Source organism: Cydia strobilella, chromosome 2 (genome assembly GCF_947568885.1).
Source record: "Cydia strobilella chromosome 2, ilCydStro3.1, whole genome shotgun sequence".
Lineage (NCBI taxonomy): Eukaryota > Metazoa > Arthropoda > Insecta > Lepidoptera > Tortricidae > Cydia > Cydia strobilella.
In genome coordinates, this window is record NC_086042.1 from 19794434 (window position 1) to 19815862 (window position 21429).

Consider the following 21429-nt stretch of genomic DNA (forward strand, 5'->3'; position numbering starts at 1 on the left):
CTAGCGCCCCTAGCGGCGAATTCATACGCGTTAGCCCTCATTCTGCCATAGGAGTTGGCATCCTTTCTATACCATCCATAGCTTCACCTTAGACATAGTATAGGTATCCACAGACCTTGCAAATCGCAAGCTATTTTGATACATTTCAATCGATCAATCTAATGCTCTTTCATATTATATGATAGAGGCAGATAACGATTTTACATTCCAGAATCGAAAAGCCAGCGCCAGCGGTAGGCCCTCAGACTTTTATACTCCTGCAGTTGCCTATGCTGCAAAGAAATCCAAATGTGTGTATCAAGTCTTCAATCCAGAGGGCCTACCGCGAACACCGAAGTTCCCAAATTGCGGGCATCTTTCTCTTTTACTCCAACTAAGGCGTAATTAGTGACAGAGAAAGATGACCGCAGTTTGCGAATTTCGGTGTTCGCGGTAGGCCCTCTGATTAGGCACGCGGGGGGAGTGGGCACTAATATACATAGAGAGATACTATACATACTCTTGTACAGTCGCCATCAGATATCTCGGAGCGGCCGAGGTGCTCATAAATATACTAGTGGCTCTGTGAGCTGTAGACCTCGCGAGCATAGCTTAAGATGAATGTGCCTAGGGCTGTCCTGCCGACTAACCATCAAAAGATGGCGTGATTGTGCACAATTTGCGAATTATCACCATCGTTTCCAAAACTCAAACATTTTCTAAGACGTGTTGATATTCACGCATGCAACAAAAATATGACGTCTAAATCGAAATATATTTACACTCAACAGTAGAGACTGTCACACTTCATCAAAATCGTGTAAAGACTGCAAAATATAGCAATATATTGCATTCACATACACATACCAATTAGTATTTGTTGTTATAACGGCAACAGAAATACATCATTTCTAAAAATTTAAACTGTCTAGCTATCACAGTTTATTAATTAGATACAGCCTGGTGACAGACAGACGGTCAGACGGACAGAGGAGTCTTAGTATATATATTATAACAGGGTCCCGTTTTTACCCTTTGGGTACGGATCCCTAAAAATCGGCCCGTTTTGACCTCACGATGTTACCACCTGTCGAGTAAATTAGGCACTACTTAGTTAGGTCACCAGACCTGTGTTAAAGTGACATCTTTGTTAGTTATTATTGAAGAACTTTACCATCTTGTTTGACATGGATAGTGTAAAGGTCACTCACACAAACAGGCGTTGAGTAAAATTTTCTCATTTTTTATTGAATTTTTCAATAATATTATTGAATAATTGGCTCCATAAACCCGCTTAGACAAACCAATCTATATACTACTTAAACCTCAAAGTTTATGGTGCAAGAAATCTACGTATTTTAAAAGAAAAACTGTAAATCCAACTGTATGAAATTCGGAATAAGGAGAACCACTTAAAGCTAACTACACGTATGGCTCCGCCGTTCAGAAAACTTTAGACAATTAAAATAACAAAAAAAAACATATTTTTAGGGCTAGTTAAATAAAAGCTTGTAAAAATAAAACGAATACGCTTAGCCCGCGCTTGATCAATCAATTTCAAAATAGAAAAATAAAAAACAAAAAAAAACTACGAATGTTAAGTGTAAAAAAATACAAAAAGTTATTGTAGCAGCATACAATTACTGGGGATCGAACCAGGGACCACCCGGCGCAAACGAAAAAAGCGAATGTTTGCGAAACACGCTATGATAGTGCTTACCTAAGCTGACGAAATTCAGCTACTCATCCTCGAGTAAAAACTAAATATCTAAATACCGCCAAAACCAGCAATACAATGTTTCTACATCTTTCGATATTTAATCTGTAAACACATCTCAAAAAGAAAATACTGTTATTATATCGATACGACTATTTGATTAGGCGCGAGCTATCACAACTTCGCCATTTTGAAAAATTTTCAAAAACCGGATCGACAAAAAAATTCTATTTAATTATAGAATTTGGTCACAAAATTTCACGAGAATCGGTTGAGAATTGCGACCTGTAGAGGAGAACATCCGGACATACAAAAGCAAAATCCCCGAGTCAAACCGTAGACCTTCGCTACGCTTCGGTCAATGAACACGCCCTTAACGCCTTGACAAATAGAGGCATGTTCAGAAATTTGTGAGCACCTCAGCGCCGCTCCGGTATATCTGATAGCGACTGTACTAACAACAAATAAAGTAAACAACTACACAGTTTACAATTTATATTACATTTATATCAATCCTAAGGCGGTCTTCACATTTAATGCGGATCCGCACTTGGGTCCGATGTGCGCGCATAGCGCTGTTTCGCTCTCTCACCGAAGCTGCATGCCCATCCGCATCAGTGTGATAATCGCGTAAGTTCTACACAGTTTATAAATCACTGGGCTACAGCCACTGCGTCACCCTCGTCGTCGCTGTCATCTTGGACCTCCTGAGTCAATGTTCTGTCTACGTGCACGAACGGATCTATTTTCAGTTTCTCTGTAGATGGGGGACTGCTGATTAGACATCTGGAATGCAAATAACGGAACACATGTGATACATGCATTTTATTGTATGACATCTGGGGCCGATTGCATAATAACTTGTAACTAATAATATTAGCGGAAGTCTTTTTTCAATTCCTTTGATTATAAAGAGACTTCCGCTAATCTTATTAGTTACAAGTTATTATGCAATTGGAGCCTGGAAGTCTAATTCATTCACGTACCTGCAAAGTATACTTTCTACAGGTAGTCCTAAATAACCCTATTTTGTTTACGGCGCTTTGCTTACGCATTCAATCCTGATTTGGTAGAGGAATTTGAGGTATAGTATGAATTATATAAGATGATTTTTGCGGGCTCGGGCCCAAATCCGTTAAACAAAAGCTGTTGTTTCTTTTAAGAGCGGTCTACAGCACGTGCCGAAGCAACTATGACGTTTAAAAAGCAACTATCGTGATTACTATTAAGATTCAAATTTATGTGACAGCTTATTCAGAAAACAATCAGGGTTGTATTTTGTTTGGAGATAACAAAACGTGTTATCTCCGAATGGGCTGTTTCATGTATTTGAGCCATATAAATAGAATGGTAAATTTGCTTTTTAAACGGGCTTGTACCCGTTACCACAGATTATATAATAGTATTACTTATGTCGGGGCTATTAGCAGTGTAACCACTGCATAAAGGAAACAATAGGGCCCGAGCCCGAAAAAATCATCTGAGATAATTCATACTATAATAAAATTGTATAGATAGTCGATTTTTTTTAAATTGAGATAATAAATAAAATGCAAGTATGTTCAAATACTTCAAATTAAAAATTCAATCCAATTATTTAGTAATAAAGGTAGGACTTATGGGCCAGTCTTTTGGCCTTAGACGGAAGATGTTCGATAAGGCCTTAATACAGCAGCGTGCAAACCGGATGGTCTAACCGGAAGATCAGCGCTGGAAGTCGCCAGCAACATGTAAGGTGAGACCATTTTGTGGCACTTTTTCTTTTTTATGTTTCTCTGTTTTGTATTTATAATTTATCTATTCTATTCTATTCTATTCAAACTGTTGTAGCAGCAAATTTGGCAGTTAAAGTAGGTAGGTGGCGCAGAATGGTACCTGTTATATCATAAGATTAATGTGTGTGAACTGAATTATCAAGCGCATTTCTGCGCTTTCAAATTCGTTGAAATCAGCGAAAGTTGGAGAAAGGAGGTAGAATAAATAGAAATTGATGTCTGTAGTCCTCTAAAATAATGAAATCTGAAAAGAAACAAGATCAAGAGTCTATACACATACTTGGTAATAAAAAGTCCAGCTCTCTTTGGCCTCGCAGACTGTATATCCTTTAGCAGGGCTGCAATATTCTCAGCAACTTGCTTTACGTCCATATTTAACTGAATCAAACAAGTTAAGTTAATACATCATTAAATAAATATTATAGGAAGATATAAGGAGCACCACCACCCCACTCTAGCGTCTCCTGACTCCTGAGCTTCGGCGTCTAATCAACTCCGTAGCAACGCCATTTTCCATAGCGCTGACTTGACGCCGACGCTCAAAAGACACGATTGAAGTGTGGAATGGCCCTATCTAGCTTGCGTTGTACAACTTGATAACTCTTTAAGATTATGCTGATTATGTTTGCAGGTATTTTAACCTCTCAACTCCAACGGTTTAAATTTGTTAGAAATTTTTAATAGAATTCCAACTTTCATTGCTGAACTAATACAGTGGCGGTGGAAAACGAGAGTTTGAATGTAGATTGTGATAGACTGATGCTTTTAATCCTTTGGCTTCGTAACTACAATTCCGAATATTCCAATAGTGAATAATATGAAAACAATACCCTGCCAATGGGGACATCGCAGCTCCCAAAGTTCTGTTGGTACTCATCCCTGGTCACTCTATACTGGACACCAGCCGCAAACTTGCGAACCATGTCCACTAGATTCGTGTCGACAGTGCCGGCGCGGACGTTAGGAAACTTGCGCTTCATCAGGCCACGGATGGGGACGAGCTCCGTGAGGATGTTGGGGTGCGCTATTACGAAGTCGTACTCTGCTACTTTTATGGAGCCTTCCTGAAATGTTAATACTTGTTTAAATTGATTGACACCATACCAGTTGGTGTGTCCATCTCGGTGTGATCTCGCTACAGCATTTGATATTATTTTGCCCTTAGCTGAAGAGAACGAAAATATCGTGACATGAGGAAAATAGGCCAATCCTAAATAAAGATCATATAGGTCACTTTCGTAATACCTGATGCCTGATTCTTTGGATTCAATTGGCATAAGCAGAGCCCTGGATTCTTTAGGATACAAACGGGAAAGTGCTGATGAGGACCTATATTTTTTATACCTGTATCTTCTTAATCAAATCAGTTCCCCCCACAGTGGTGGCCCCAGCCTCACTGGCCTGCTTGACTTGCTCGGGAGTCTTGCAGAAAGCGAGGATGGTGCGTTCCTCGTCGCGCGGGAAGCGGTGAGGCAGGAGAGCCAACCGTACAAATGGATCCACAAAGCGGTTCTGTGAAAAGAGATTTTGACACATGTTGAAATTTGTTTGCTTGCAATTTATCATAGTAATGAGGAAAATAAGTTTTTGGTCAAAATTTAATTTTTGGTACAAGATTTTATCGCTGACTGTACTTTTCTTTCCACAGGCAACTAATACTCATTGAGACAATTTTAAAAACCCCAAACACAATTAGGTTGAGTTGTTTTATCACAGAGTTTCTACGGCCACCTCTTGTCTCCATCATCAGATCAGCTCGATGGTACCATAATATTGCATTGTCACCTGACATACATATGTATGCAAATTTTCAGCTTTATCGGAAACCGGGAAGTGGGTCAAATTTAACTTTCAATATTTGACCCTTACAAACATGTTACATACATACTTACATAGGTACATTGCAAGTTAAATAAAAGCATGTAAAAATAAGCCTATACGTGCCACTGCTGGGCACAAGCCACCTCTTATCTCATGCATGAGAGGAATTGGGGTACATACACCTTGTGCTGGCCCAAAGTGGGCCAATAAACTAAGAAAAATTTTGTTTTAAAAAAACTTGACAGTTATTGCCAGTTGCACCATTCGCACTTGACAGACTGATCAACGTCATCCGGGGTGCCGCGGCGGTTTACTATGAAGCTTTCCATAGAATACAATTTAGAGAACTCTTTAACGATGACAAATAGTTTGGTGCAACCGACCCTTAATGGTATTTGAAAATGAAAAATAAATTAAAATAAATTGTTAAACAATATACATGTATGCATAAGACAATAATATTTCATGGCCAAAATAAATGTATTATTTATATAATATAATCACATGTCTCATATGAACTAAGATGAAGATGTGAAGAGAATTTTGCATGCAGTAGGTTTATTTGCATACAACAAAGGAGGAAACTGACCTTCTTTGCAGCTTCCATGTTCATCTCAACCCGAGCATACACGAATGCACTAGGCTCATTGTACATTGTGGCATGGTGTGTCTCTTGGTGAGCCCGGATTGCATCCTCGGCAGAATACACCACCCACTGGTAATATTTCATGGGAAATACGTCATCTTTGGATATAAGTTTCAAGAAGTCATCTACATGTTTGGGCGTTTGAATTTTAGCTGCTGCTCTGTAATGTACACATACAATTCACACAAATTGAGCTGCTTCATTCCTCGCCTGAAGCATCATGACTGTGGGATTGCCTTTGGTCTGTGTGGAACTGCTTAGATTACCTATTATTAAATTGCACATATTTAACTAAAAGAGGACTAATAGTGGACATTGTATCTAAGGGATGCAATCTTGCTGCTGCAAGATCTCGAGTGAATTTTCAATCTCATTGACAGGAAATCTCGATTTTTGCATTCTTGGTAGAGATCTCAATTAATATTTTTGAGATCTCGAACAAGATTGGAAGATTGATGCATGTTAATTATTTAGTTTTGATTAATATTTTTGAGCTAAGATTCATTTTAATTAAGGCAGTGCTACTGTGTAGTAGTGCTTGTAGCACAATCTGTGTAGAAGAATCGGGCGGACTTAGCATACCTATAATTATATATATTATTTTTTTATTGAATGATTATTTAATATGTTCTTTTATTATGCAAATATACTGAAATCTTAGGGATTTTTGACCCATATAACTAATTTTAAATTACTTTGTGAAATATTGATGGCAAAAGACTGATGATTTTTAATGCGAGATCTTGAAATGCCCATTTTGGTTCGAGATTGCATTTCGTAATTGTATTTTAAGCTGAAGTTTAAAGGGTTCAAAGACAAATTTGCAGGTGCTACAGCAATGTAAACACCATGAATAAAGCAATTGGATACGTAAAAGACTACTACATAGTGTATTAACTTACTTATTGGCTCCTCTCTGGTTATGGGGAATAAACCCTACTTTTGTAATCTCGACTTTCACTTTTTTAGCACGGGCCTTTGCTCTAGTACCTTTACGGGCAGCATAAAAAGCAGTTGAACTGTGTATGGTACGCTATAAAATAAATAAAAAATAAGTATGGATATTAGGTTTGACTTGTTACTATAAATAAGTGTAGATACATTTACAAACTGCATGTTGTTATTATTTCAAAGATAATAGTGAAAGTAATGGCATTAAGACTTACTATATGAGTGGAATTTGTTTTATAAGCCGATAATGTAGTGCTTAGCATAGAACCTAAAACAAAATAATGTTTAGTAATACCGTGTACGGTGTACCAGTGTTCAAACAACAATGGCTAATAATTATTTATATAAATTTATAAGAAATAACTTACGGAATAACGTTCCTGCCATGATGATAAATAAATTTTGTTACCGAGTTTTAAATTAGTTTACTTATTTCCTTTCCATATATAATTATACAATATTTTCAATTTTTTTGAGTTGATGCGATTTTGAGGTTATGACACTTTTCATTCCATCTGATTCTGATATGTTTGTCTATTTGACATATCACATATTACTTGAAACCTAAAATTATTGACTTCTGGGCGTTTTCCCCTATGCGTCAAACAGCATAGGCTCCACTTACCTTGCAATAAATCGCATACGATTTTTTATATATTGCGGCGTTTGTTATGGCTCCTGTACACCATGGCCCAGCGTAGGCCAGTCTAAAGGTCGCTCCAGACCTCCAGACTACGCGGCGCGAAGCCGCGAACGTGAGTGTGCAGTTGATTTCGCTGTTTAGCGAACTAGACTCCAGACTTGCGTTCGCGGCTTCGTGCCGTGATTCGAGCATGAGTGTGGAGGGACCTTAAGGTCATAACACACCGTCGCACTGCACCAAGGTCATTGTGCGACGCATCCATAAGAGCGAGAAAGCGATATCTCTTTCGCGCTCTTAGTTATGGGTGCATCGCACAATGACCTTGGTGAGGTGCGATGATGTGTTAGGCTATAAGGGACGCAGCTATGCGGTGGAATGAGATAGCAATATCACTTGCTCCTTCTAACGCATAAATGCGTCCCTTGGACTGGCCTACACTGGGCCATGGTGTACAGGAGCCATTATATCGATTGAATTCAGTGGGCAATGTATTTGTTGCAAAGTCCGTGGCAGTCCGTGGAGCTATTATACCCTATTGGGCCTATATGGCCAAATTGTCAGTAAATAAGAACAAAAAAAAATTATATTCATCCTTTTCCTTTGGCTGCTAGTACTAGTGTAAGACAAAGATAGTATGATTCTCTCTGTTTATGTTTGAAATGAGAAATGAGACAGTCCTTTGACAAACTATACCATTATATGAATGAGCTATACGCTTTGGCTATACGCGTGCGCCCGTGAGGGACAGAAACGTACTTTTTGAACAGCATGCGTACTTAAAATGTACCTCGCCCAAAACCGTACTAAAGTCGTACTTTTTGGCCAAACCGTACATTTTAGTACGATTTTACGTACTTTTCGTATGAGCGGTTCAAAAATATGCTAAAATGGCGTAGAAATAATAGTGACAGACCAAAAAAGTACGATTTATTTGCGTAAAAATTTATGACTTTTGATTTGGTATTTTTGTAACCTATTTTTTATTGTACTAATGTAGTTTTCGTGGATTATCAGTAAAAAAAATCACCCGTTTCTAAAACACTCCTGCTGTTCATACTGTTTTTTGGAACAAAAAATGAAATTGTACTTTTTTTTGGTTCAATCGTACCGGTGCTCTGGCATCACTGAACGCAATGCGAATTGCGAGTGCGACAATATGAATGGTCGAGTCGAGTGTGGTTCGGCGAACATTGAAACAACTTGTTTTTCAAATTTGACACCATAACGCGTTTTTTTCAATACCTCGATAAAACATAAACTCAGACACTTCTTTTCTTGCTCACTTCACTTATGCAGCTTGTTTGTTAGGTTTAAGTTTTTTTATAAAGTTTTGTATTACATTTGATCAGTTTTTCAATAAAAATGTATTGATTTGATTTATTAGTGAATAAGCTTCGTTAAATGTAAGAGTGAAAATGGAGAAGATAAACAGCAGTTTGCTATTGATATCCCTCTGTGCTTTGTTATGGGGTGTGGCCGGCCAATACGAGTGGCAATTGAGAGATGCTTTCGATGAAATTAGAGGCAGAATTGACAGGGTTTCTGCAGATAACTGCTATATTACACATCTTGATGATTTGTTTCTTCCGTCAGACTCTGTTTCGCATCATCCGGATGTAAAAGAGATCAATATTAACCCTGTCTTTCCTAACCGAACGGCGTTGCTTCATTTACACAATATGGCAATGAATCGAGCGTTTTTCTGGAGCTATATCCTTCAGTCTAGGTTTATCCGACCGGCTATCAATGATACATATGATCCTGGCATGATGTATTACTTTCTTTCATCAGTGGCGGATGTTTCTGCAAATCCGTACATAAACGCCAGTTCTTTATACTTCTCGCCGAATATGTCCTACACGTCGTCATATAGAGGGTTCTTCAATAAGACCTTGGCCAGGTTCGCACCTAGAGCCTACAGATCTGATGACTTTAATGATCCTGTGCATCTACAGAAGATCTCAACCATGAATACATTTATTGCTGAAGATCTGGGAGCATTTGATCCAGAGAGTTTGTCCAAAGACTATGCATCTGATTTTTACCGCACTAATGAATGGTACAGCAAGTGGCTTCCTGATAGGGTTGGAGATCGACATGACACAAAAACAACCTACCAGGTTGAAATAAGATATGCAAATAACACTAATGAGACATTTACATTTCACGGACCTCCTGGTAATGATGAGGTAATGTATTAAATTTACTGAAAAATCCGCAAGCTAGGCTAAACAAACTTTAATACCAGAAAATTGTGCATAAAAATCAAACAAGAATGGTTTTGTTTTTGTTACTTTATATGGATGGATCCTCTGCCATTTTTAAACTTGTATTTGTATTTTTTGCTTATTACACATCCAATTTGACCATTCAAAAGATAAATAAATAAATATTATAGGACACTCAGGAACAAATATCTGTGCTCATCACACAAATAAATGCCCTTACTGAGATTTAAACCCAGGACCATCGGCTTCACAGGCAGAGTCACTACCCACTAGGCCAGATCAGTCGTCTAACCAGCCAGCAAATCGTCATAAGATAAACTTAGTTTTTCCTCCAACAATAATATTTTTTGTTTATGAACTAGGTACCAGGCCCTGTGAACTGGACGCGCCCTTACTTTGACTGCGGAAGACTGAACAAGTGGCTGGTTGCCGCAGTCTCTCCAGTTGCAGATATCTTCCCTCGGCATACACAGTTCAGACACATTGAATATCCTAAGTAAGTCTTTCTTTTCTCATTATTAAATAGAATACACCCTCTAAACATTATTTGATATTATTATAATCCAAACCCAAGTTATGAGGGTTCAAAAAAACGACACGATTTGAGAAAAGGTAGATAGTGCCCTTGCACTTTGCTTGTCACGTCTGGGCGGGGGCACTACTGTTCCCCCAGATATTTTTAGTCAGTTAATTATTACGTATTTATGGTGCATGGTGCAATTAATTAATAATAATTTAATAAAAAATAAAAAAACTGTGTCTTTTATGGACTAAAACCCTAAATGATCTAAACCTACATATGTAATATATTGCATAAATATATTTCTGTCACCTTTTTTTTTCATTTAAACTTAATGAATTATAGTTTAGATACTTGCAATGATAATGGAATATTGGAATATCTTTTTTGGTTGCCCCTTTAGCCGTTTACATGCTTGCCGGCTAATAAATATGTTTGTTTTGTGTAATATTTTCTTTGCGCATGTAAATAAGTATCTTGTTTATGTAGGAACATTTTAAAAGGTTGTAAGGTGAAAGGTGATACATTGATGACCTGGCTGGCACTGAGAATAATATTTATTTTAACTGTTTAGATATACAGCTGCTGTGGTGATGGAGATGGACTTTGACAGGATAGATATAAACCAATGCCCTGAGAGTCAGGGTAATGATAAGCCGAACCGATTTAAAGCAACAGCAAGATGCAAAAACGAAACAACAGAGGTAAATCAATACAAGTTTCAACTTACAGAAATGGTACTAAAAACTTTGCTTATGATGCCGATGATCCATTGTGTTCAGTTAGTGAATGTATCATCAACAACTCTGTTAAGTGGCTTTGTAAACCTTGTTATAACAAGATAACTAATGATCCATTAAACAATTTATAAACAATTTTTCAGGGTTTTTGGAACCCTTACTCTATCAGTATCCCTTAGGCCTCATTCTCACCGGCGCTTTTTCAACGCGCGTTAAAAAAGCGTTTGAATCAATGGAAACATGTGTATTTATTCACACGATGGCGGTAGCGCTTTTTATCAAGCGTTGTTGGATTTTCAACTCTAAGCCTTGGTCTTTAAATCGTATTTAGCATGCGGAAAGATTCAAGCGTTTTTTAACGCGCGTTGAAAAAGCGCAACTAAGTGACCCTAGTCACTTAGTGCCAGTTGCACCATCCGCACTTGACAGACTGATGAACGTCACCCGGCGCGCCGCGGCGGTTTACTATGAAACTTTCTATACAAAAAAACTTAGCGAACTCTTTAACGATGAAAAACAGTTGGTGCAACCGACCCTTAATCTCATAGTTATGGTGGTATTGGACTTCGCAATGGTGGACCCCACGAACAAACATACATAAACTGTGACAGACCTTCTGCACCACCTTTCGCTTTATTACTGTTGTGTTGCGAAAAGTTTACTTAGGGTAACATACACGACAAGAGTAACGCGAGTTTCTTTTATTCCCGATGCAAATTTAAAGTGTTAAATATTTACACTTAAATTGGCATGATTAATATATTAAGGAAACAATAAAATAACCCTTGTATAAAATTTTAACCTTAGTTTTGTTTAATACAGTGCGAGCCTATTCACGGCTGGGGTTTCCGCCGCGGCGGCTACCAGTGCCGCTGCAAGCCGGGCTACCGCCTGCCGAGCGTCGTCCGTCGCCCGTATCTAGGCGAGATCGTCGAACGAGCCACCTCCGACCAGTACTTTAACAACTTTGACTGTCTGCCTATTGGATGTAAGTTATTATTATTCTTACAGCAATTTCAAGTATATGAAGTGCCTTGCGAATACCTACTTACTCCTATGTTTCAATTCAGTACAAGGAAGTGGAATTCTATACATGATTTATTATGGTTCAGTAGAGCTGAGCTGTCACTCTCATTATTGTGCTTCAGATGCCATGACATACCTAACTTATTTATCACATTTGTTTTCCATGTGTAGCGCTCCGTAAGTACCGCTTAGCATGACTTGCGTTGTCGCGCGGGACTTCAAGTATAGAGTTGCGCGCTAAAATGAAAGTCATAAAAGTGTTCTCTAAGTGTTCATTAGTGGTGTCTAAGCAATGCAATGTAACTTGTATATCATCTGTGGCAGGGATCCAGCGACTGCCCGTGAAATGGGAGCGTTCGCTGCCGTTCCTCCGCGCCATGTACCTGGACAAGTACTACGAGTACGTGAACGCGAGCTCCGGCCCGGCCGCGCTGCACTCCGAGCACCCCAATGTCTATGAAGTACTTAGTTTCATACGGAGTGTGCAGCCTCACAACTGCTCATTGTAAGTGCCAGTTGCACCATCTGCACTTGACAGACTGATCAACGTCACCCGGCGCGCCGCGGCGGTTTACTATGAAACTTTCCATACAATAAAATCTAGCGAACTCTTTAACGATTACAAATAGTTTGGTGCAACCGACCCAGTGTCTTATGGTTGAAACGGGAATGAGTTTGTAAGATTTATATTAAACAGCTGTAATTGATCACAAGGGATCACCAATTAGTTTCTTCAGGGGTCCGGTTGAAAAAAAAACTATTGCGGTCGTTTCTACTTGAGTTTATTAATTAAGCAAATGTAATGTATGGATCCGGACCGCGGTCCGCCATTTGATGACCCCTGCTCTAAACAGTAGTTACGTTCCATATTCCGTCAATGGTCGCAACCAGTCGTACTTGCCACTTGGGTATAGAGTGGAGATGGAGCCGTATAATTTATATTAGTATATGAACAGTATATAAACCCTGGATATAAACCCGGCTATGGGAGATTATACAGGGTGGCTAAAAATAAGTGCATTCCCATTGCCAGGGAGGTTTTGGGATTAAGTATACTGAGGAACTTTTACTATGAGACCAACCACGCAATCGCGAAAAAAAATTTACCCTCCCATAGAAAATGGACCAGCCAAAATGTATGAAACGGGCAGTATGCAGGTTTACTTCACATATCTAGTCCAGCCATCAATTATGTTACAAAGTTAATTGTCTCTAGTCTAGAGACTATGATTATACCTAACCACAGCTACCACCAGTTTGACACTGACATATTCGCTAGCGTGAGCGTAACTTATATTCTATGCATCTCACTCGTACTGGCATATTAGTACGAGCGAGATGTATATAAAGTAAGTAACGCAGACGTTAGCGAATATGTCAGTTTGACACTGAGAATTTATGGCTAGACTGGGTAGGTAACTGGTGAATGTGCCGGGATTTGCCAGCGAAGAAAAATATTAACTACGATTTTATTTGGCAGATACAACCCATCCGACCTCTTCTTGAACGGCGACATCGCTTACGGTGCAGAGGAACAATTCGCTAACCAGGCCAAGATGGCAGTCCGCTTGGCCAACTTCATCAGCGCGTTCCTGCAGGTAACGTACTGTACTAAACCCTTTGAGCGCCACGCCAGTTGACGTCTTTGGCGGTCAAAGGGTTATGTAAATTTTGACGTACGTAGATTAATACTCGTACGATACCGCTCCATAACATAAATAGCTCTGTACAACTGTCACCTAGTAATAGGTTTGATACATACACACTTACAGTCAGCATCAAATAGATACCTAGTGTCGGCCAAAAGCCAAATATATCGGGACACGTCCTTATTTCTATAGCAACAAAGGTGTGTTACAATATATTTGGCCAGTTTGGCCGTCACTCTCTATTTCATGGCAGTCACCATACATCAATACGATTTTTCGGTTAGTCAAGTTAGTACCATCGCCCGCATTATTAACTGTACATCGGTGGACCTTTTGCCTTTTGTAATAAGGTTCACCGATGTACAGGTACGAGTGTTGTTGTTTGTACATCTAGTTATTTGCTATATGTGCTGCAGTAATGTATTTTAGCTAGGCTTGTTTTTTAGCCATAGCCACAGTTTATATAATAGTTCTTACGAACAGATACTTATCTCAGTTATCTCTCAAAGAAAACGCAAATACCTACCGTTTTGATACCTACACAAAAATACAATGGAGTGACCTTCAACGCGCCGCTCCCCGCACCACGCGCACCGACACAACGCTAGGGTTGCCGACGCTTCTTTCAAATACTTAGGTATCTAACTATAAATGTGTCATAAAAACATTACCTACATCTTTAAAACAATTTAACAGTACCTACGTGGCTTGTAACTATCTTTTTTTTTATGATGAAGGCAGGCGTTTGACCACGATCCCACCTGATGGTAAGTGTTGATGTGGTCTACGGTGGAGCACGCTTACCTATGAGATACCTATTAACTCTTGCCTTGAAGAGCCCCAAATTGTACTCATGCGGAAACACAGTATCTTAAAAATAATAGCAGTATATAGGTGTAAGTACCAATATTGAGAATGTCTACTTACTTTTCCTCATTTGCCGGAAGAGTAAAAAACGATAATTATTTTTTTTTGGTATTCCTGCATCCACTCACACTACAATAAGCTGACCTATTTTTTCGTTGCGAAGACATTTCTTTTGTATGATCTCTGGCGTATTTGAGCGGTGCGTTAGCGCGTTTGGCAACAAACTGGCTTGGTACCGTGAAGGGGACGCGATTCGTAGGTATAAATCCGAGCTCGCGCGGAGAGTTCCATAGGCCTGCCATAGCTAAAACATACCTTCATGAAAAGAGCGTACTCCCATCTTAAAGGCCGGCAACGCACTTACAATCCCTCTGGTGTTGCGGGTGTCAATGGGCGACGGTAATCGATTACCATCGGGCGATTGCTCTGTTCGTTAGCCACCAATATCATAAAAATAATAGGTGTATAAAAAAACACAAATCCGTAAGACAGTATTTTTTATTTCTTGTAACCTCATTAAAGAATTCATACCCATCACGGCAGATATCCGACCCGATGGAGGTGTTCAGCGGCACACGCGTCGCCGACAAGCCGCTCACTGAGGACCAGATGATTGGCGAGACCCTGGCTCTAGTGCTTGGAGACTCCAAGATTTGGTCTGCCGGTAAGCATTAATCATAGTGAATTTTGGACGAATTGATGGATTTTGGTGAATTGGATATATTCAGATATCATATTTTCACCGCCACAAAGCAATATGTACCTACATTTACAATTACTCAGTGGCGGATTTGAAGTGTTGTTCGCCATCGGCCCCAGGCCCTGTAGTAACTACTAGCCTGCCCTTTCTCAGCACACATCATATAGACTGCCGCCTCTAATGTCTTAACGCTCTAGGTCCGGGCCAGTAGGCAGGTTGTTTACCAATTCCAAATGACGAAGTCAAAAGTTCCATTAACAGTGAGAAGTTTTATAATAATTCTAAAAAATCAGTTACATTTTTAACTTACCTATTCTTGCAGGCATATTCTGGGACAGAAACAAATTCATAAATCGAACTTTCTTCGCACCATTCGCTTACAAGACTGAACTCAACACTAGGAAATACAAACTTGAGGATCTTGCTAGGCTCAATACTACTGGTAAGTTCCTACTTTGTCCTAAAGTACATCTTAAATGTTGTTCATTTTCAGTTTTACCTTAAACATCTTATGAGTCTCATAAGCACAGTAAGCTGCAGAGATAACTGACCCCCTTGCATATACACTTGTTACCAGGGGGGTGTCAGTTATCTCTGCAACTTACTGTGCATGTGATTGTGATGCGTGTGTTATGCAACCTGTCAGCGTTAGGTAACCAATTCCTCCCGTTGTTACGGCTTTTTGCCATGACTTATGATAGCCTGAGGTCCGCTTGGCAATGGCAACTAATCCCAAGAATTGGCTTCGGCACTAGTTTTTACGAATCATCTGGACTTCCCAACCTAGAGGGGAAATTTTATTCCGGTTTCCTCACGATGTTTTCCTTCATCGAAAAACGACTGGTAAATTTAAAGTTTGAACCTGTGACCTCCGGATTTAAAGTCGCACGCGCTTGCCACTAGGCTACCAGTTACAGTATCAAAGTATCAGTTTTAAATTTTAAACATATCTCAACAATTACAGAGGAACTGTACACAAACCGACCATGGTTCCAATTCCTGAAACAACGCTGGTTGACCAACTTTGACAATCTCGAGAAATTCTTCCTAAAAATGAAGATCCGCGACGACGAGTTCGGAAAATACTTGAAACACTACGAGAGATTCCCGACGTCGTACATGGCAGCTAACCTGAAGCATGGCTACTGGACCACGCCCTACTTTGACTGTAAAGGGCATCTGAAGCAGTGGGTTACCACGTATGCCGCGCCGTTCTTTGGGTGGGACAGTGTTAAAGTTAAATTGGAATTCAAGTAAGTTATTCAGCAATTTAGAGTAGTAGTTTTTATCTAAGTAAACACAGTCACAATTTTGTTCTGGAGTAGCAACATGCGATAGCAACACGTATTCGAAAATCTAATGACAAATGGTACACCAAGTGGATGCGGTCTTTGCTTTTGTCATGGGACGCAGTCAAAGACAGCACTCGCTCGGCTGTAAAGACTATTAGGTGATGGAATCTAAAATGTATTAGGCTATTGGCTCAAAGTGATGGACTAAACTGGGCCTGCCTAATGAATCGGTATTGTGATTGATAGCTAATAAGGACCGTGCATAAACTGTAGGGGGCAGCACGGAGCCACAGGGCGGACACGCTATACATCAAAAATCACTTGCGCCTCTATGTGTGAATGGCATGTCTGTACACGCGTCATGCGTCAGTGTGAGTAAGTTGCTTAAAAATAGTACTGAGCGGTCGGCAAACCAAACGGCCGTCAATCTGCTGTCGCGGGGCGAGGTCAATCGAGTCGGGGCAGGGCAGTGCGTGACCGTTCTGTATGCGAATACTATTACTTATTCTGTGACGGAGCCCCCTGTTTATTGGCGTGAAGGTAAATGTCAAGTTTATGCTTCCAATGTAGCCAATCCAATATGGCAGAATCTACAATGCGCAAGAAAACGTACGTCAATTGTAGAGTGCAACACGTGTTTTGGCGTCAAGTGTCAATGTATAGTTCATGTTTCGTTTTTCCAAATATATTTTTTGTTTTGTCTGAAAACGGAAACAAGTTTGCTTTACTGTCGTTCACCTGTTTGTCTATTGTTTTCAGGGGTGTGGTGGCAGTGACAATGCAGCTGATGTCCTTGGACATCAACCAGTGCCCTGACAAGTACTACGTGCCAAACGCCTTCAAGGGAACCGATAAATGTGACAGGCTATCTTCTTATGTAAGTTAACATTTTTGATAATTATTATCATCATTTATAATTCCTGATTATTCCCATTGGAAATAGATAAGATTATTGTGTTTGCATTCGCGTTGTTGTTTGTCTCTTAAGGTGCAGTAGGTTCAGCCAGCAGTTTTTGAATAATTGTAGCGTTTTTTTTAGATCACAATGCGGTAGTCAAAAATTTTATTAGCAGTTTTGAGACCTTTCTCTAGTAACCTTATCGATTCGAAATCTAATTTCTTGACTTTGGCTCGATAGAAAAACAATCACCAGCATATTAGGTCTTAAAACGCACCTTAAAAATTAGTACTTAACAATTTTTACACAAAAGCTAAAAAATGAAAACTGCTTCTAAAAATACGCAATTTTATTTTTGATCGGTCATCATTTTTATTTTATTTGTTATAACTTACAAAAAAATAAAATTCAAAAACATGGCACGCACAGCCATCTCGCAGACGCTTACGCCCAGTGAGAGTGAGATAAGAACCTGAACCCTAGGGGGCTTTAACATTCTGATTCAGAGCCGTCGCGATTTCATAGAAATTATATAAAAAAGAAAATAAAGTACTGTGTCAAATTGGCCTTATTATTAGGGATGTACCGACTAGTCGCCGACTAGTCGGGAAAGCCGACTAATCGGCCACATTTGTAGTCGGCGATTAGTCGGCGACTAGTCGGCCAAAATGGCCGATTAATCGGCCTATTCTTAATTACGGAAAAACAGGACATAAATGATATAAACAGCCAATATTTATAAAAATAAATATCTATTTGGGTTGCGTACGAAAAGTTATGTACATACATAATTATTATTATCGCAGTGTCATCGCAGACCGTATCATATTATGTATTTGGATACAATTACGAAAGTAGGTAATATGAATTTTAGGCAATTTTATTTCTATTACTTGAGGTGTCTTTAATTAAGCTGCTAGGTAGGAACTACCAACCTCACAAAACGCGGGTCTCATAAGGAAATTCTATATCACTCAAGCCGCAGAGGAATTAATACTGTTATGAGTAATGGCGGAGCACAATGCTTCTACCTATGATCACTGGGGATGGGTTCTTGAGTAGACTCTTCGTATGAGAAATAAGCCCTTGGGAAGATCCCCAACAAGGTGTACTGCTGATCGGGTCAAGATCACGGTTAATAAATAGTTGAATTGTTATTCCACACGACCAGTCGTTAAGTCTTTACATCGGCAGGAAACATCTTTCAATTAGTAATTTGATAAATATCGCGACTCAAATGGTTTTTGCTATGTTGGACCAGCTAGAAAATAGTGAACTTTTATCGCGGTAGACCCGTTAATATCATTAAATGTGTACAAAACGCGAGAGTTTAGTGCTACATAATAAGACAGAGCTATTGCAGTGAACATCCCTATGTAAACTTTATAGAGAAGTAATGATTACGGATTCGGCCGACTAGCCGACTAGTCGGCCGACTAATCGGCTACCTGAGCGCCGATTAGTCGGCCAGTCGGCTAGTCGGCCAAATTACTAGTCGGTACATCACTACTTATTATTAATTTCCAGTGTGTACCAATCCTCGGTCGCGGTTTCGAAGCCGGCGGCTACAAGTGCGAATGTCTCCAAGGCTACGAGTACCCGTTCGAGGACGAGATCACGTACTACGACGGGCAGATCATGGAGGCCGAATTCCAGAACGTCATCGAGGACAAGAAGACTCGCATAGACATGTTCAAGTGCAGGCTAGCGGGCGCGGCGGCCATACAGAGCAGCTTCGCTGTGCTACTAGCCGTCTTATATTTAGTTTATAAGCTTAGGTAAACAATGCACAGATAATTAAAAGCTTAAAGTTATTGCGGCGGACAAATAAAAGCCCCTTGGGTAAGCCCTTTAAAATTGTACAAGACGTACGCAGAGTATACGTGTGAGCCGACTTTGATACGTACAAATTTAATTTAAAAAAATGTGCGCCGCAATGGGCTGCTGATTTAGACTTGCAATGACATGGAGTTGAAATCTTGACCGGAAAAATGCCTTATACGAAATAATTAAGGTGTAAATATGTAGACAATTTTTCATTTTATTTCCAAAAGCTATAAAAAATACCTGATAGTTATAATCTTACTTATTATTTTTAAGAGTTGTACTCTTTTATTTTCGAATGTTCAATATTTACATTGTATCCGATTTTTCTATTTAAATATAAAATAAAATAAGTAATGTTGACTTCCGATGCGTCAGGGCCGTCCATATAACATTAGACTGATGTGGTTATGTTGAATCTCATTTGTGGTATTTAATGTCACTAAGGTCTGTTTTTTTATTCCGTAGACTAAAATGACGTTTCATGTGTACGACATGACATTTCTTAGTACCACATGAAATGTCATTTTAGTCTACGGAATAAAAAAACAGAATTATATATGCATTTAGTTAGGAGTTAGTTAACATTTTATATACTGATATTATCCGCGTATTATTTATTTTTACTTATCGTACTTACATTTTTTTCGGTTATAGATTTACATATTTCTTTATTTTTTGTTTGAGTTTTATAATAGTTTCTTTTTTATGATTTATTTTTGTCCGTGCCGTCCATATTTGAGACTGACTGTGAAGTTTATGCGACGAAAGTTGAGGTCGATGTTATTTACATTCCCAGGTAGGTATTTTTTTTACAAACTACTCGCGTGAGCTGTGTACAAAAGCAATTACATTTGAAAGCATTTATTAAAAGCAAAAGCATTTATTAAAAGCAATCACACTAGATTAAATGATGCTATTCCAGTGAAGTTGTTAGTAGATATGTCATATGACACTTGTCAATTAGTTAGGTATAAGAAAATCATATGATCCTTTGGAAAATCGCACAAGTATTAAATTTTGTGGTAACTATAAAGAGTAATAAGAAATAAGTAACCTTAGAGTGCTCACTCCATAGGTACATGGATTAAATAAAAACCCATTTATAATAAGTTTTAAACAAGCTTTCCGAAAATAATTTGTAATAAAATTTAAGCTAATTTGTTAATAGCGAATTTAACATACCTTCCGTACAACTTATCTTATTTCTATATGGCTTGCAATAGCTTTCTTGCTTTCTGTAAAGGAAGGGTAGAAGTAGAAATCTCAATTAGTTTTACTAAAATGAACATTATTATATATAGGGCCATGACAAAGTTTAAATGTACTGGACTAGTCAAGGTATTGAATATAAAACTATGAAGACGCATTTATTTTATTTCATGAGTAACCATCGCGGTTACCGAAGATAGCATTAAATATAGATAATAAAACTCCAAAAAGTGGGTACATACCACTCAAAAAAAAAAACACTACCTTATTGTATGGGCAATAAGGCCGTATATACATATTTTGGCATTTTGTTCCGTGTCCATATTTAATACCTTGACTGTATACACTGCTAGAATTCATTGTCTAATCTAAAGGAATTCATAAGAAATGGCAGAAATGGTAAACAAACTAATTTACTGTAATGACTTCATAATCACACACTTCAAAAGTGTATACATATACACTTATACTATACCTTGTATTTACTTTTCTATCTACTTAAAAATTCTGTCCCTAGAGATTAGGTATTCAATCTCCAAAGCAAACTTCTTTAAAATATTAGACGTCTCAAATGGTAACAAAATCTGTCACCTTTGTTTTACCTTTTTTACGATTTCTATTGGATGTTTGTCCGATTGAAATAATATTATAATTTTCTATATTTGTAGCACAAGCATTTGACGTGGTGGTGGGTTGTTGACGGTTTAAGCTTTAACGAAACGTGTAGTTGCAAAACTAGTGTTTCTAGATCTATTAATTGACGATAGTTCGAATCGGGCAGTCAGTCGCACGAAACGTTTCGTTCATTCAACTAGTTCCATGAGTCGACGACCACCACTTTTGACGTTAAAGAGTTCCCCAGCCGGGCTAGCACATGATTGGCGCTACAGTATCTCGCGGCGAGATAGACTAACCGTACCTCTTTAATTAACAGAAAAAGA

At 38.8% G+C, this 21429-nt stretch overlaps 2 protein-coding genes across 2 annotated transcripts; one reads left to right on the forward strand and one right to left on the reverse strand.

Annotated features, from left to right (window-relative positions):
- Positions 1-2212: 2212 nt before the first annotated feature.
- LOC134754200 (large ribosomal subunit protein uL1m) lies at positions 2213-7416 on the reverse strand. Its single transcript, XM_063690353.1, has 8 exons — positions 7258-7416; positions 7105-7157; positions 6841-6971; positions 5882-6098; positions 4816-4983; positions 4302-4535; positions 3752-3849; positions 2213-2482 (listed from the first exon to the last, which is right to left on the reverse strand). The coding sequence occupies exons 1-8, from the start codon at positions 7274-7276 to the stop codon at positions 2350-2352; spliced, it is 1053 nt and encodes a 350-aa protein (XP_063546423.1). The 5' UTR covers positions 7277-7416; the 3' UTR covers positions 2213-2349.
- Positions 7417-8815: 1399 nt separating this feature from the next.
- On the forward strand, positions 8816-21422 carry LOC134753851 (uncharacterized). Its single transcript, XM_063689797.1, has 12 exons — positions 8816-9721; positions 10123-10256; positions 10855-10984; positions 11843-12008; positions 12371-12551; positions 13527-13644; positions 15106-15226; positions 15585-15704; positions 16227-16515; positions 17314-17431; positions 18980-19714; positions 19829-21422. Exons 1-11 carry the CDS (start codon positions 8948-8950, stop codon positions 19232-19234), a joined length of 2406 nt encoding a protein of 801 aa, XP_063545867.1. The 5' UTR covers positions 8816-8947; the 3' UTR covers positions 19235-19714; positions 19829-21422.
- The last annotated feature ends 7 nt before the right edge of the window (positions 21423-21429 follow it).

What these genes read in the sequence shown, in the direction of transcription:
- LOC134753851 (XM_063689797.1), top strand. Translation starts at nt 8,948, where the DNA reads ATGGAGAAGATAAACAGCAGTTTGCTATTGATATCCCTCTGTGCTTTG. An exon ending in TGACTGTCTGCCTATTGGAT is followed by an intron (nt 12,009 to 12,370) that starts GTAAGTTATTAT and finishes CATCTGTGGCAG; the next exon opens with GGATCCAGCGACTGCCCGTG. An exon ending in CAGCCTCACAACTGCTCATT is followed by an intron (nt 12,552 to 13,526) that starts GTAAGTGCCAGT and finishes TTTATTTGGCAG; the next exon opens with ATACAACCCATCCGACCTCT.
- LOC134754200 (XM_063690353.1), bottom strand. An exon ending in AACCAGAGAGGAGCCAATAA is followed by an intron (nt 6,099 to 6,840) that starts GTAAGTTAATAC and finishes TGTACATTACAG; the next exon opens with AGCAGCAGCTAAAATTCAAA. An exon ending in GCGATGTCCCCATTGGCAGG is followed by an intron (nt 3,850 to 4,301) that starts GTATTGTTTTCA and finishes TGTTTGATTCAG; the next exon opens with TTAAATATGGACGTAAAGCA.